The 15,633-nt window shown below is 43.2% G+C and overlaps 1 protein-coding gene and 1 long non-coding RNA gene across 2 annotated transcripts in view; one reads left to right on the plus strand and one right to left on the minus strand.

Annotated features, from left to right (window-relative positions):
* FRMPD3 (FERM and PDZ domain containing 3) overlaps positions 1-3,911 on the plus strand; it is a 156,906-nt gene extending 152,995 nt beyond the window's left edge. The window contains exon 16 of the mRNA XM_082263952.1: positions 1,273-3,911. Within this exon, the coding sequence (XP_082120078.1) occupies positions 1,273-3,761 (2,489 nt within the window). The 3' untranslated portion in view covers positions 3,762-3,911. The remainder of the gene's footprint in view (positions 1-1,272) is intronic.
* An 8,134-nt stretch (positions 3,912-12,045) lies between these two features.
* LOC309560830 lies at positions 12,046-12,954 on the minus strand. The gene is made up of 3 exons (XR_014225525.1): positions 12,520-12,954; positions 12,290-12,322; positions 12,046-12,116 (listed from the first exon to the last, which is right to left on the minus strand). It is a non-coding gene; the product is annotated as an uncharacterized lncRNA (long non-coding RNA).
* Positions 12,955-15,633: the final 2,679 nt, after the last annotated feature.

The raw sequence follows: 15,633 nt of genomic DNA on the forward strand, positions 1-15,633 counted from the left end.
ACAATTTAAGGGACATTCTTGCCACTGGCCACAAATATAAGGGGCATGCCTCCCACTGGCCACCAATGTAATAAACATCCTTTCCACTAGCAAAGAATGTAAGAGACATTCTTCCTACTTGCCACCAATGTAAGGGATATTCTTCCCACTGACCACCAATGTAAGGCACATTCTTCCCTCTGGCCACCAAAATAAAGGATGTTCTTTCCACTCGTTAACAATGTAAGGGACATTCTTCCCATTGACCACCAATGTAACGGGCATTCCTCCCACCGACCACCAATGTAAAGGGCAATCTTCCCATTGACCAACAATGTAAGGGACATTCTTCCCACTGGCCACCAATGTAAGAAACATCCTTCCCACTAGCTAAGAATGTAAGAGACATTCTTCCTACTTGCCACCAATGTAAGGGATATTCTTCCCACTGACCACCTAAATAAGGGACATTCTTCCCTCTGGCCACCAAAATAAGGGATGTTCTTTCCACTCGCTAACAATGTAAGGGACGTTCTTCCCATTGACCACCAATGTAACGGGCATTCCTCCCACCGACCACCAATGTAAGAAGCAATCTTCCCACTGACCAACAATGTAATGGACATTTTTCCCACTGGCCACCAATGTAAGGGGTATTCCTCCCACTGGCCACCAATGTAAGAAACATCCTTCCCACTGACCACCAATGTAAGGGACACTCTTTACACTGACCACCAATTTAAGGGACATTCCTCCCACTCGCCAACAATGTAAGGGACATTACTCCTACTGGCTAACAATGTAAGGGACATTGTTCCCACTGGCCACCAATGTAAGGGGCATTTTTTTTTACTTGACCCCCAATGATTTGACTTTAGCAGGGGTAATCCGAGACCTAACAAATATTTCAAAGGTTCCTCTGGGACAAGAAGGTTGAGAAAAGCTGATTTAATTTTTTAGGAGCTTTCACAATATTGTTTTTATACAGACATTAGAAAAGTTTCTCTCCACAGGTCAATTATATGTCAGATTACTTCCGTTTTACACCTAATCTGTTGACATTTTGGTCACATGGAGGTCAGAAATTATTCCTGATGTAACAGGCAATGAAGGGAAATCTCTCCAAAGTGAATGAAATTCCCATCTTTGAAAGTTGTCACAACAATGGGTGACCCTATTAGAGGATTTCCCCCTCCAATCTTAGTCTTTGCAGAGGGTTTAACTGTTCCCTACTCTATCATTTCGTGCCAGTCTGTTTCACGTAACTAGGTCAAATATATTTCTATTTTGCAGGCCTTATTGTCCTTGCTGCTATCACTCCAGAATCCTCCTTGGATTCTGGTCATGAAACTAACTCTTCAGAGCTAACTGATGTATCCGAAATGGTTACTGCCTTAAAGCAACATCACAACACTGCCTACTTCCTGGCCCACCACCTCAACAAGGAAAGTCTTCTTTCCCGGAAGGACCTTCCATTTAGAATACAGACCTGTGCTGCTCAGGCTGTCCTTGCTTCTCCTTACTCTTTGGGCAGAGAAACTAGCCCCTTACTAAAACCCACTCTGTTACAACAAAGTTTGACCAGCACCAGCCTACAACAAGAGTCATTGGCTGTCCCTTCAAGCCCAAAATGTAACTTAAATAATGGTGTGTCCGTACTTACATCTCCTGAAAAACCTAAAGAAGGCATGAATTCAACCACTCCCACAGAACCTTCAAAGACTTCCCAAAATCTGCCAAGGAAGAGCTCCAATATAGCTACAGACTCAACAGAAGCCTCTTCAGAGGCAGGTTTTTTATCGGCAAATCCAATTGTCCAGAGCACTTTATCAGCCATGTTGAGTGATAGAGATAGCGAGAAAGAAAAAAAACCCTTAGATAGCCCATGTAGGTGTGGACTATCACCAGGAAAGCCCTCTGCAGTCAACTTAGATAAACCTGTAAATGGAAACCATGAAGTTTTTCATTTGTCCCCAACAGATGATGAGAGACTGCATGCTAAAGCTTGCTCAGCCATGAGCCTTGAAGAAAAACACTTAAGCCACAAGAGGCCAGATAAGAAAGAAAAAACTAAAACTCATGTTGATGATGTAGCTTTGAAAACTGTTAGTAAGAGAAAGCAGGAAGATGTTGAAAAAGACGAGAAAAAGGAACACGTTCCATCGATTCCCAACATTTTCATGTTTAATACAGACAATGCAAAAGTCAAGGTCAAATCTGAAACAGATAAAGCAGTAGCCCCAACAATCCCCGAAAAAGTGCCTGCACCAGTTGAGTTAGACGAATGTGCTAAACCTAGGAACCGAGGACCTTTAAAGTTACGAAAACTTTTTTCTGCCACATTTCCCACCAGAATGAGGCGTGAAACTGATGAACGACAAGCCCAGCTGCGCAAAGTTAAGCAGTATGAAATGGAGTTCCTTGAAGAACTGCTTAGACCACAGGGCAAAATAGGTGGGCCACGCCAAGAAATTCTTTACCCCCTGGTGCCTAGACCTTGCTCATGCCAGGTACGTAGCAGTCCTCTTCAAAAAGTGCCGGGTATGTCTCGTGAGCAACGACGTAGCTGTGATTGTAAACGTATAACAAGAGGTATCCATGTCCCACCCAGCAGTTCTTTGGAGCCTGAACCAAGGAACAGACCAAGAACGCGAGGCACAGGTCACCCACGACTCGTGCGTTCCTCTAGTCTGGAGTCAAGGGGATCTGAGAAGGTAACTTCGTGTCTTACGACCAGTGAAACGCGAGCAGAAAGTGCCATTAATTCCACAAATCTACCACAAAAGCTTAGCGCCAGTGAAGTTAAAAAAAAGGAAGTAACATGTAACCCACCCAGTGCTAAACCACAAAAGAAAGAGGTGGAGCCTTCCATGTTTAAAAGTAAAACAACAGATTCGATGGGGAACAGAGAGGAGAGAAAGCCTTTGGTGACTCTACCGGTGGAGGAAGAAGTATTTGCAGTCCAATCAAAATTGCCTGCAGAGGAAAACATAATTCCAGCGGAAAAATGTTGCTCCATCCGCCACTGCTTCAACTGTCGACGGTGCTCTTCGGCTGATGAGAGCAGTGACAGGGATGAATTATCATACTCCATTCCCATGCAGATTCTTCCAGGAATAAGCTTAAATTCAGAGACCACACCACTGTTAAGCCAGACCCTTCAAGTACTAGACGCCAGTGTGTGCAGTGCCCACGAAGATAATCAGACACAAGAGATCGATCTTCGCACGGCTACCTTTGAGGGCAGTCTGGCCAAGGTGAATGCTCTGCATGGGCGGTCCTATTCCCTTCCCGACGGCTTCATGTCTGTGCAACGTGATACCAGCGAACTCCTTACCGTGCTGCGCCAATGCGTCGTCAGCACTGAGGCTGGAGAGCCCAAGCTAGACTCAACGCATCTCAGCCAACGCAAACAAGAGTTGACCATGCGATTTAAAGAGTTTCGGGCTTCCTGTAGAAGAATGGCTGGCGTGGATAAAAACCCGGAGCATATGCTCACTGCAGTGACTTGCAGTTTTCAGGTCCTCTGCAGTCTGATCGAGACTTTTGTAAAACTGGTGTTTTTGATCCGTTCCGAAAGCCAGCGCCAGGAGCTCCTGGCAAAAGTAGAAGAAGTGGTGAGAAATTATACTTTCTTGCTCCGGGCAGCGGAAGAATCTAGCACGCGGACAGTTGCCCAGAGTAATACTGTGGTAGGACAGTTGGCCAAGCAGTCTGCCACTGTAGCCACGGCAGTTAGTACTTTTTCTCGTTCGATCAAATCTTTGATGAGCAAACAGTAAGTGAAAGCACGGGTAATGTGCACGTCTGGGCAAAGTAAAAAAAAAAAAAAACATATACGGTACATATCTCCAATATGTACACATTTCCCCATGTTTTATCCCTTTAAAAATGCTACATGTGCAGAAAAATACAGATTGATTTGCCGTAAGTTCAATGGGTTCTTAACTTCCTTGACTTGGGTTCTCTGCTTCATTGAAATCCCAACCAGTGTTGTTACCCCTCCTCAGTTCTCTTCTGCTCAACTACGGAACAACTCCTTCTCTCCTCATTCATGAAAGGAGACATTCCGTAGTTTTGACCCCAATGGAAAAAGAAAGTTATCCAAGAGGCGCTGGGACCTTGATATAAGTTTATACGAAGTAGAGAGAGGGCAAAAACATTTGAAGAGCCCACTGACTCAGGTTAGGCTGCTCAAAACAGCCAAAGCTACCCTCCAGTGGGCACCCCAGCAGGTGACCAGAAAAAAGGTGCATACATGGAAGGAGCTCCAGACCAAAAAGGTAAAAAGAGTCCAATATCAATTATTGGTATTGTGCTAAAAGACAGCCAACGCCTTTTGGGGGTCAAAGGAAGAGAAAAAGATAGATGCACACTGCTCCAAGCTGGCCCACTAAAGGTCAGTCCCTCCAGTATATCCTCATGTGCTGGTTTGGTCCGCAGCTGTCAGTGATGCAAAGAAGAAAAAGAGGATGTACGGCACTCCGATGGAAGGCCATACAAACTTGAAGGCCCCATTCACACCTCAGCATTTCATTCCCTATGGAGTTCACATCTCCACTCCAAGTCACCTGAAGCCAATCGGCTGAAGCTCAAAAAAGTTCTGGAGCTTTTTTTGTAGCTTAAATTGAGCAAATTTGTGCATTTTTGGCGTGTTTTTATTCCCATAGAAATAAATGGAATGGCGCGACTTGAGCGTTTTTGCATGATTTTCTGCTCAAATGAAAAAAAAATAAAAATAAATGTAAAATAAATACACAAATAACTAAATATGATCATAAATAAATAATAGATAAATAAATAAATAATAATTAAAGAGGAGTTAGGGCCCCCCACCAAAAAAATGAAAAATAAAAGCCAGCAGCTAAAAATACTGTAGCTGCTGACATGTACTATCAGGGTACTAGCCTGTCCAGACATCCAGTGGTGTCCTCACCTGAGCCGATTCTTAAGCTGTTTGGTGCTGGCGCCGCCATCTTGGCTAAGGGAAACCGGCAGTGAAGCCTTGTGGCTTCGCAGCCGGTTTTCCCCTGCGCATGCGCGAATCACGCAGTGCTTTGTGAATAGGCTGGCTATGGGGGGAAGGAGGGGGGCGAACTTCTGGCTTACTTTGCCGCGGCGAACTGAGCTATAAGTGGTAGTGGATACCTGTCGAAACCATTATTTATTATTATTATTATTATTATTAATAATAATAATAATTTTTTTTATTATTTTGGGTTGCAGGGGTGTCAAACTCTAATTTAATCGCGGGCCGCATCAGCATTATGATTGCCCTCAAAAGGGCCAGTTGTATCTGTAAGACTAGATGTCAAGAGCATCCCCTACCCTTACATAAGACGTCAAGAGCCTCTCCACCATCAAAAGTTGAGTCCCCCACCCTCCCTTACATCACAGTGCACCTCCCTTAGCTTGTGGTGCTGCTGGGAAGAAGCTGGAGGCATTGCTGGAAAGCAGAAAGTATAAGATCTGGAGGAGGACTGGTTCTCCTGCAGCTACAGGAGAGGTGCGAGGGCCACATAAAATGGCCTGGAGGGCCGGATTCGGCCCGCGGGCCTTGTGTTTGACACCTGTGGGTTAGGGTGTTTAGTTATTTATCATTATTTTTGTATTATTATAGTATTTTATTTTTTTAAGGGTTAGGGGTTAAGGTTAGGGGTTGTTTATTTATTTATAATTACATAGTATTCATTTATTGTATTTATTTATGATTATTTTTATTTATCTATGTATCTATTTTACATTTATTTAATAATTTATTCTTATTAGTAGTAGTAGTATTACCAACCTAACTCTAACAAAAACAAATACATAAATGATAAATACCCCTAATCCTTACCCTAACCCCAGCCCCTAATCCTAACCCTAACCTATAAATAAATAATAATAATAATAATAATAATAATAATAATAATAATAATAATAAAAAAAGAAATAAAAGTTGATGAAAAAAAATAAAAACAAAAAATCTAGCAACAAATGATGCAACAGATGATAGTTTTCTCTATTGGCTAATAAAAAAACGTCAAAGCTCAAAAACGCTGAATAAAATGCATGCTTAAAATCACGCATTAAAACTGCACAAAAACATGCTGGAAAAACGCTCAAAGAGGCTACACTCAGGTGTGAATGCAGCCTTATTGATAGTATAACATGTCATAACGACAACACAGCTCCAAACAGGGAGCAGCAGTTAACGCGTTTCACGCAATCCAGGGGTTCCCCCTTCTTCAGGGTTCCAACAAAACATTGTATCATTTTTAAAGTATACTATGTTTTGTTGTAGCCATAAATAAGAGGGAGTTACTTTGACCCCTGGATTGGTTTTGGCTGTCTTTTAGCACAACACCAATAAATTAAAAATTGGACATTTTTATCTTTTGGTCTCCCGCTTCCTCCATGTATGCGCGTTTTACTCCGTAGATTTGGGTAGGGCTGACAACACTGCTTTAGATTTTAATGCAGCGGGGGCCAGCGTTTTCAGCTCACTACAAAAGGCTTAGAAGATCACTGGACTTACGAGATCAACTGTATTTTACATACTCTCAGTCATTTGAGAGTATGTGAGAAATGCGCACGTAGTGGACAAAAATGTACTAAATATGTTTTTTTTTTTTTTTTTATTTTGCCTAAACACTTTAAATTTGTTCAGATCGATTTAGTTAGGGAAGGTATTATTCCCATAACTCTCTTAATATTAGCCTGCCAGCCTTAACGTGCGAATGAGGAAAAAAAAGTAAAAATGTTTTAGGAGCAGAATATCAAGGTGGTGTATTAAATAATAACTGATTGTGGAGCAGAACTGTTAACTCACTAAGTTCCTCTGGTGAATAAGTTTCTAGGATAGTCATCTATGCCTTCACATGTAAAAAAAAGAAAAAAATCAAATAATAATATTAATTGCCTCTGTACATAGCTACCAGTCCCACTGTGACATGCTTTCGTCTTGCCTTTCACCTTCAGAAAGCTATAGATTTATATAACTGATACAATGCTACAAAAAAAAAAAAAAAAAAAATAGGAAGAGAAGGTGATTGGAGGAACAACGTTCTATATTGTACTGGATGTCTGCATAGACCAAAGAATCTGCGAGAAAGGTAAAAATCGACTACTTGTGTATTTATTCAACATAATTGTAGCTTAGCAAATCTGAATTTTAATCCTATTATATCCTATTACCAGAAATTATTTATAATAAATGGTGTGCAGAGTAAATTTTAATTGGATCAATTTGTACCCTTAACATTCTTCTCACTATCAAGTATGGTAAGCTGAAGGTATCTCGGAACTGAGAACATTTTGTTTCATAGACTAGATCAGGGCAATAAACCTGTTGGTATAGTATGTTCTACTTTGAGTGACTTTCTATGGAGTTTTCTATGGAGTTCAGTCTGTCAACGATTGGTAATGGAATGCCTTGAGATCAGGACAATCTAATTGACTACTACACTTGCCTGTGAAGGTTCTCGTTTCTCCAGGTCATAGTATTTCTAGTAGTAGTTGGTCACAGTCAACTGGACTTGATCTGTAATGTTAAAGATGTTTCACTACTCATCCAAGTAACTTCTTATGTAAGGCAATACCCCAATACCCAAAGGTACCCCTAAACATTCCTTTCCCCTTGAAAATCATGCCCCAGGGTTAGGATACGAGTGGTGGTGGTCCTCAGAGGTCCATAAGTTCAAGCTGAGGAGGCAGATTTAAGACCCATAGGACCCATAGACCCAAAGTTTCCACTAAACCTCCCTCTCCCCTTGAAGATCATGCCCCAGGGTTAGGATACATGTGGTGGTAGTCCTCAGGAGGTCCATAAGGTCAAGCTAAGGAGGCAGATTTAAGACCCATAGGACCCATAGACACAAAGTTTCCCCTAAACCTCCCTCTCCCTTTGAAGATCATGCCCCAGGGTTAGGATACGAGTGGTGGTAGTCCTCAGAGGTCCAGAAGGTCAAGCTGACTAGGCAGTTATAAGACCCATAGACCCAAAGTTTCCTCTAAACCTCCCTCTCCCTCGTGGATCATGGCCCAGGATTGGGATATGATTGGTGGTGGTCCTCTGAGGTCCAGAATGTCAAGCTGAGGAGGCAGAATATGGACCTATAGAACCCATAGACCCAATGTTTCCCCTAAACCTCCCAATCCCCTTGAGGATCATGTGCCAGGATTAGGATACAAGTGGTGGTGGTTCTCAGAGGTCCAGAAGGTCAAGATGAGGAGGCAGAATGAAGACCCGTAGGGCCCATAGATCCAAAGTTTCCCCTAAACCTCCCTCTCCCCTTGAGAATCATGCCCCAGGATTGGAATATGGGTGGTGGTGATCCTCAGAGGTCCGGAAAGTCAAGCTGAGGAGACATAATGAAATCCAATAGGATGGTTCAGAGTGCCCAACTGAAGATGAGAGCCATTGTAGTGTAGTGCATACCTGTATCATAGTAGCTAATTAAAAAAAAAAAAAACAGTTAATAGAAAAAAGAAAAACAGAGTAACTTACAAATGGTGTGGTTGCGGTCACCCCATAGGGTAAGGCACTTAAACCTCCATAATTACAAGTAAGGATAACTCCACACACAACATAAAATCGGTTGCTCAGAAAGCCTTTGTAGTCCAGATCCTTAATCCTCTAGGGGGCTCTCAGGCGGGGGATATGCTTCATGGGTAGGAGGAGGTAAAAAAAACCTGCCGGTGTTCCCAACGAAGGAGGCGCCCAGTGAGGTGTGTAAAAGGATTGTGGTGTGTCTAAGGATAGACTGGAGTCATGAAATCAAGAGTTTTATCGTTATTTGTCATACAACAGGACTCTGGTCCACCCTTAGACCTTCCACAATCCTATTACACACCTCAACTGGCACCCCTGCTGTTTGGAACACCAACTGTTTTTTTTTTTACCTCATCCTACCCAAGAATGTCCCAGGATTATTTTTTTATTTTATTTTACCTTGTTCCTGTAGCAAGAAACAGCCTTTATTTCTCCCTCTGATGTCATCACCAAGCTTGTAAGTTTTTTTTGCATGGACAACGGTTGGAGGCCAGTTCCTATTGACGTAGGCACACTGCCTCTCCCAAGAGCCCTTTTCTAATAAACAGTGTGTGGGCGGGCATTTGAATGTCAAAGCAGCATGAGAGTCAGGAACATACCCCAGCATTTATAGTCAAACAGGTAACTCAATCAAGTCCAATCACTATTGAAAATGTCCAAGCTGATAAGTGTCAAAAACATACCCAAACATTTATAACCACTGGGTAACTCAGTCAAGTCCAATCCCCATGGAATTTGTCAAGGCAGGTGAAAGTTAGGAACATACCCTAGCATGTTCCTGGAGATCGGCCATGTAACTCAACCAAGCCCAATCACTATGGAATAAGACAAGGCTGAAAAGCATCAGGAACAAACTCCAGCGTTCATAGCTACATGAGAAACTCAATGAATTTCAAACTCCATGGAAAATATCAAGGCATATGAGTGTCAGGAATATATCCTAGCATTTAAAGCCACGTGAGTAACTCAGTCAAGTCCAAACATAATGGAATATGTTGAGGAAGATGAGAGTCGGGAACATACCCCAGCATTTATATCCACATGGGTAACTCAATCAAGTCCAATCTCCATGGAATATGTCAAGGCTTTGCCAGCATGTTCATGGAGGAGCAGCCTGGTAACTCAACCAAGTCCAATGACTATGAAATATGTCAAGGCAGATGAGTATCAGCAACATACCCCAACATTTATAGCCACAATGGTAACTCAATCAAGCCCAATATTCATGGAATATGCCAGGGCAGGTGAAAGTCAGGAACATACCCCAGCATGCTCCCGGAGTAGCTGTATAGTAGCTTAATCAAGTCCACTCACTATGGAATATGTCAAGGCAGATGAGTGTCAGGAACATACCCAGCATTTATAGCCACAAGGCTAACTCAATCAAGTCCAAATACCATGGAATATGTCAAGGCAGATGAGTGCCAGGAACACACCCTAGCATTTAAAGCCATATGGGTATTGGCACTGCCTTGCGGCATTAGTATCAAGTCCAATCGCCATGAAAAATGTCAAGGCAGATGAGTGTGTGGAACATGCTCCAACATTTAAAGCCACATGGGTAACTCAGGCAAGTCCAATCACCAATAAATATGTCAAGGCAGATGAGGGTCAGGAACATACCCCAGCATTTATAGTCACACGGGTACCTCAATTAAGTCCACTCGCCTTTGAATATGTCAAGGCTTATGAAGTCAGGAACATACCACAGCATGTTCATGGCAGAGCAGCTTGGTAACTCAACCAAGTCCAATGACTATGGAATATGTCAAGCCAGATAAGTGTCAGGAACATACCCCAACATTTATAGCCACACTGGTAACTCAGTCAAGTCCAATCCCTGTGGAATATGTCAAGACAGATGAAAGCCAGGAACATACCCCAGCATGCTCCCAGGCCCCAGTAGCAGCCTAGTGACTTAATCAAGTCCACCCACTATGAAATATGTCAAGGCTGATAAATGTCAGGATTCAGGCTAGGATTTCTAGCCACAAGGGCAGTGGCAGCTGGTGCTCAAACCAACGCCGACTCCCCCCCCCCCCCCCCCTAGAGAAAGACGTGAAGGCTGCGATCCCCCCCTGCGGGAGACGGAAGCGGATCCTGGGACCCAATTGGCCAGGAGTCCTAAGACTCTCTGGCCAATCGGGACTCAGGACTCGTTTTCTGATTGGCTGGGAGGAGAATCAGGAAGACCATAGCGAATATTAATTTGCTATTGTCACACAAGTGAGTGGGCTCAGGGCGCAGTGCTCTGCGCCCCGAGCCCACGCTTTTTTTAAGCCAATTAGAGCCTCAGGCTCTAATCATGTGCTTCAAAAAAAAAAAAAAAACATTGAAATACATGCATCTGGTGCCCCTGTATTTAGATTAGGGGCCGGGCGCATGGATTAGGGGGGCAGTGCCCCTGCACCCCGTTTGGCCAGGCTGCCACTGTACAAGGGTAACTCAATCAAGTCCAATCACCATGGGATATGTCAAGGCAGATAAGTGTTTGGAACATACCCCAGCATTTATAGCCATATGGGTATTGGCACCAGGATCCTCAGTTCAAATCCCAACCAAGACACTACCTGCATGGAGTTGCTTGTTCTCCCTGCATTTGCAGGGGTTTACTCTTCCACATTCCAAAGATATGCTGGTAGGGTAATTGGCTCCTGTCTAAATTGGCCATAGCATGTGTATGCATAAATGTGAGCTAGAGAGCTTAGATTGTAAACCCATTGAGGGCAATATTGGAAAATGCCGGTCCTATATAAATACCTGTAAAAGATAAATAAACTAAGTCACCTTCATCTGATCACCATAGAATGTGTCAAGGCCCACAAGTGCCCCCCACATTTATAACCATGAATCATGTCAATGACACCCATTGGAGAAAGGGCTGAGAAAGCCACTTGGATGAATTTTGAAAAACCTTCAACATTACAGAACAAGTCCAGCTGGATGTGAATAACTTCTACTAGGTACGCATTTAGAAATCTTTGTTGATGGGCTTCCAGCATTGATATAATTAAATATTCCAAGGGGCCCTATCATACAGTCTTGACCTTCGAACTGCCAGCGAAAAACTATTACGTGATCAACATCTGCAAAACAAAATGGTGTATCGTGTATTATTTTACACAGTGATGGCTTTGAAATGTTACATGTCAAAGTGCCTAGTTTCCTAGTGATATTTGATTTATATATTGTATTAAATATTTGGCCTTTTCATTTTTTTTTTTTATCCCACAGACCATACCACGTGTCTTGTGGTATGCTATTTACACTGTGATGAATGTATTCTTTAGATTTGGTCCATACATATATTCACATACTGTACATACGCGCACCAACAACCCCCCCCCCCCCCCTTTGCTGCTTGCAAAGGATGTGCATTGTGCACTGTCCGGGTTTAGGTTTGCATCAAAGGCCGAAATCAGCTAAATACCAGTTTCATGAAAACAAAAAGGTATACAAAGTCTTTCTGTTAGTTTTCTTTAGAAATCAGCCACAGCCTGATTACAAAAGCCTGTTCCCTGCCATAGCAGGACCCTTGTCCTTTGTGTGGAAGCAATGGTCTTTCTGCAGAGGTCCAACACGCCCTCCTGCTGAGTCAGACCTATAATTCTTCTCTCAAACAATTCTCAAGCTCCCTTCTGGTTGGAGAACAATAGTTTGTTTTCAGCAGGGGTTGTGAACAACATATCTTGGGAAGACAAGAAGGACCCTTGTTCTATAAGTGGAAGCAGTGGTCTTTCTGCAGATCCAACATGCCCTCCTGCTAAATCGAACCTATAGCTCTTCAATCAACAAATCTCAAGCTCCCTTCTGGTTGGAGAACAATAGTTTGTTTTCAGCAGGGGGCGTGAACAACATATCTTGGGAAGAAAAGGGAGACAAGAAGGACCCTTGTTCTATGAGTGGAAGCAGTGGTCTTTCCGCAGATCCAACATGCCCTCCTGCTAAATCAAACCTATAGCTCTTCAATCAGCAAATTTTAAGCTCCCTTCTGATTGGAGAACTCTAGTTCTGATTCAGCAGGGGGTGTGTACAACACATCTTGGGAAGGCAAGTGAGAGAAGGACCCTTGTTCTATGTGTGGAAGCAGTGGTCTTTCTGCAGAGGTCCAACACGCCCTCCTGCTGAGTCAGACCTATATCTCTTCAATCAAGAAATCTAAAGTCCCCTTCTGATTGGAGAGCTCTAGTTCTGACTCAGAAGGGAGTGTGTACAGCATATCTTGGGAAGATAAGTTCCTCCAATGGAACCACTTTAACTCTGTTTATTGGTAAGGTAAGGTAAAGATTTGGAACTAGTGATAGGTTTTAAAGGTAGGATTGTATTTGAATTTATTGACTTAATTTTGCAATTTTGGTCACAATGATTTTATGTGCTTTAAAAAAAGTATTTTCTTGCAACACCTTCATCATATCATGGTTGTTGGGATAGAAACTTGGAGTTTCTGTCTGCGTTTAGATTAGAAGGTTTAGTCTTTCGAGTGCCACAGCATTGTCTATATTCAAGAGATTCAATTTTGTTTAGGGCCTTCACCCAAAGCACTTCACCTGAAACTCTTCGATGGTCCTTGTCTCTGATCCTCTCTCCATTCCAACACTGCAATCTTTGTAGGACCCTTTAACATTTTCAGCAGAGTGTCCCCACACATTGGGGTTCCTTCCTCCAAATCCTTCGTCACTACAGTGAAATTATATACTATCTGCTTTTAGGCTAAGCAAGCATACCTGTGCTTTTGAAGCTCCTGTAGCAACCTACTACATTCAGTTAGTATGAAGATACAGAGAGAATGGTCATTTGAGTCCAAAACTACCGACGATTGCAGACTGGTGGTCTTGGTATGACCGTTTGCATCCAGATAGTATGCAATACTCTCAGGGGCTATGGGTGGGTAGGTATGGGCATTGATAACACATCAACAGTTCTCAAGGAAGAACTAGAGACGACTTCCATCCAAACATGTGCCTACTGTATAAGGTATGTTGGGTTTGTGGCCCTAAGCGGAGATACTTCATCATTTTGTCATCAATGAGAGTGGGCGCCAGTGTCAGCCATTATATAGCTAACATATAAGCGAAAAGGTGCTGCATTCATTCCCTTTATCAGCCATTCTCAACCAGGGTTCGTGGAACCCTAAGGTTCCTCCAGAGGTTGCTAGGGGTTCCCTGGGTTTTGGTTGAGTCACCTCCTATTTGACTGTGCCTACATAGTTCCGGGGTCAATGCCACTTGAAGGAGCAAATGGCAAGACACCAATGACCTTTTTAGATGTCTGAAGGGTGGCATTCTGACTACCATTGTAAGGAGCATTCTTCTCACTGGCCACCAAATTAAGGAGGACAGTCTTCTCATTGACCACCACTGTAAGGGGACATTCCTCTCACTGACTACTTAAGGGGCTATCTTCCCACTGGCCACCAAGGTAAGGGGGATAGTCTTCTCACTGACCACCACTGTAAGGGGACATTCCTCTCACTGACTGCCTAAAGGGAAATCTTCCCACTGGCCACCAAGGTAAGGGGGACAGTCTTCTCATTGACCACCACTGTAAGGGGACATTCCTCTCACTGACTACCTAAAGGGCATTCTTCCCACTGGGCACCAAAGTAAGGGCGAGTCTTCTCATTGACCACCACTTTACGGAGATATTCCTCCCACTGACTCCTGAAGTAAGGGGCATTCTTCCCACTGTCCCTGATAAATTGGTATAGCAGGGGTTTCCCTAACCAAAAAAAATGCTATGAAGGGTTCCTTGGAGGTGTACAGGTTGAGAATGGCTGCCCAAAAAAAAAAAACAAAAAAAAAAAAACACATAAATATGTATAATTCACTCCTAGTTGCCAATCAAGTGTAATATTCAAACAGTCCAAAAAAGTCCCAAAGAGTGCCAGTGAAAGCTCCATATGTATAATCCCTAGGTATAATGCTCTATGTGATTTCACACCACCACAGTTTCACTGGTGGGCACTTACCAAAGGAGAATGACCCCCAGTGCCTGAGTGGTCACGATCAGCAGTGTGCATTGTGCCTGATGATGTCAGTGTGTCTGGCTCCTTCCAAGGCGTTTTGTCAGAAATTAACTTCATTAGGGGTTCATTATATAGCTAACTGCTCTATTCACACCTGTGATCCCCACTTTTGACAGAAGGGATGTTTTTTAGTACCAAGGAAGCTGATGCTGGAAAAGGGGCCACTTGGTTGTATTTGCATGCCAGGCAAGTAGGTTCCTGGTCCTCCCTTGCCTGTGCAGCACCTCAACTGAACACCAGTAATTGTTTTAGAAAATGCCTGAATGGCTTGCTTGTGTTATGAATGGTAGTTTTTTGAGTAAGCTTATAGTGGAAATATTATAAAGGTAAATTTTCTGTAATTTTGAAAGTGTGGCATGAATTTAACCATTTATAAGAAAGAAGATCTTCTTTCTTTTGTGTTCTCAAGACCACGCACCATAACTCCAGCAGGATGGAAGGCATAGCTTCTTTGTCATATCCAGATACGTTTGCCTCCTGACATCTTTTGTCCTTGGTTGTAGAGTGTCTGGAAAGGAAGCATCCCAATCAGGGCAAAATGACTGCACATAGCCCCAAAACCCAAGCTTTCATAGCTAGCGAGCCAAACTTGCCACCTGTCCACCTGTCTAAGCCCCCTCTCCGTAACAGTGTAGGCGCCTGGTGATTGCCAGCTTAGGTCAATTTAGCAAGGGATTTGGCAGTGCAGAGAGGCAGCGTTGGGGTCCAAGACTACGTTGGTGCTCTCTCAACAGAGTTTTTGTAATTCCAACTCGAAAAGGGGAAAACACCTCCAAACACATCCCTGGGGGTCCCAGAATGAGTGACGCTGTACCTTTAAGCTGGAATATAGCAAATAGCAAAGATGGTAGCTAAAGGCCTTCCACCACTCTGAAGTTTGTCACAAAGTTTCCTCCCTCTTGTGGTTTTCCGGAACACTGGAAACACAAGCAGGCTAGCTCTCGCAATCTCTGCTGGCCTGGACAAAGCAGCAGATGTTCTTTGTGCAGATCTTCTCTCTTGCGGCACGCTGGGCCTTGCATCTGAACACCGCAACTTCAATGAAGTCCCACCTGGGCAGGAAAAAATCTCTCACTCACCATGGCACAAAGTC

This window comes from Pelophylax lessonae (genome assembly GCF_965119305.1).
Source record: "Pelophylax lessonae genome assembly, chromosome: 7".
Taxonomy (NCBI): Eukaryota; Metazoa; Chordata; class Amphibia; order Anura; family Ranidae; genus Pelophylax; species Pelophylax lessonae.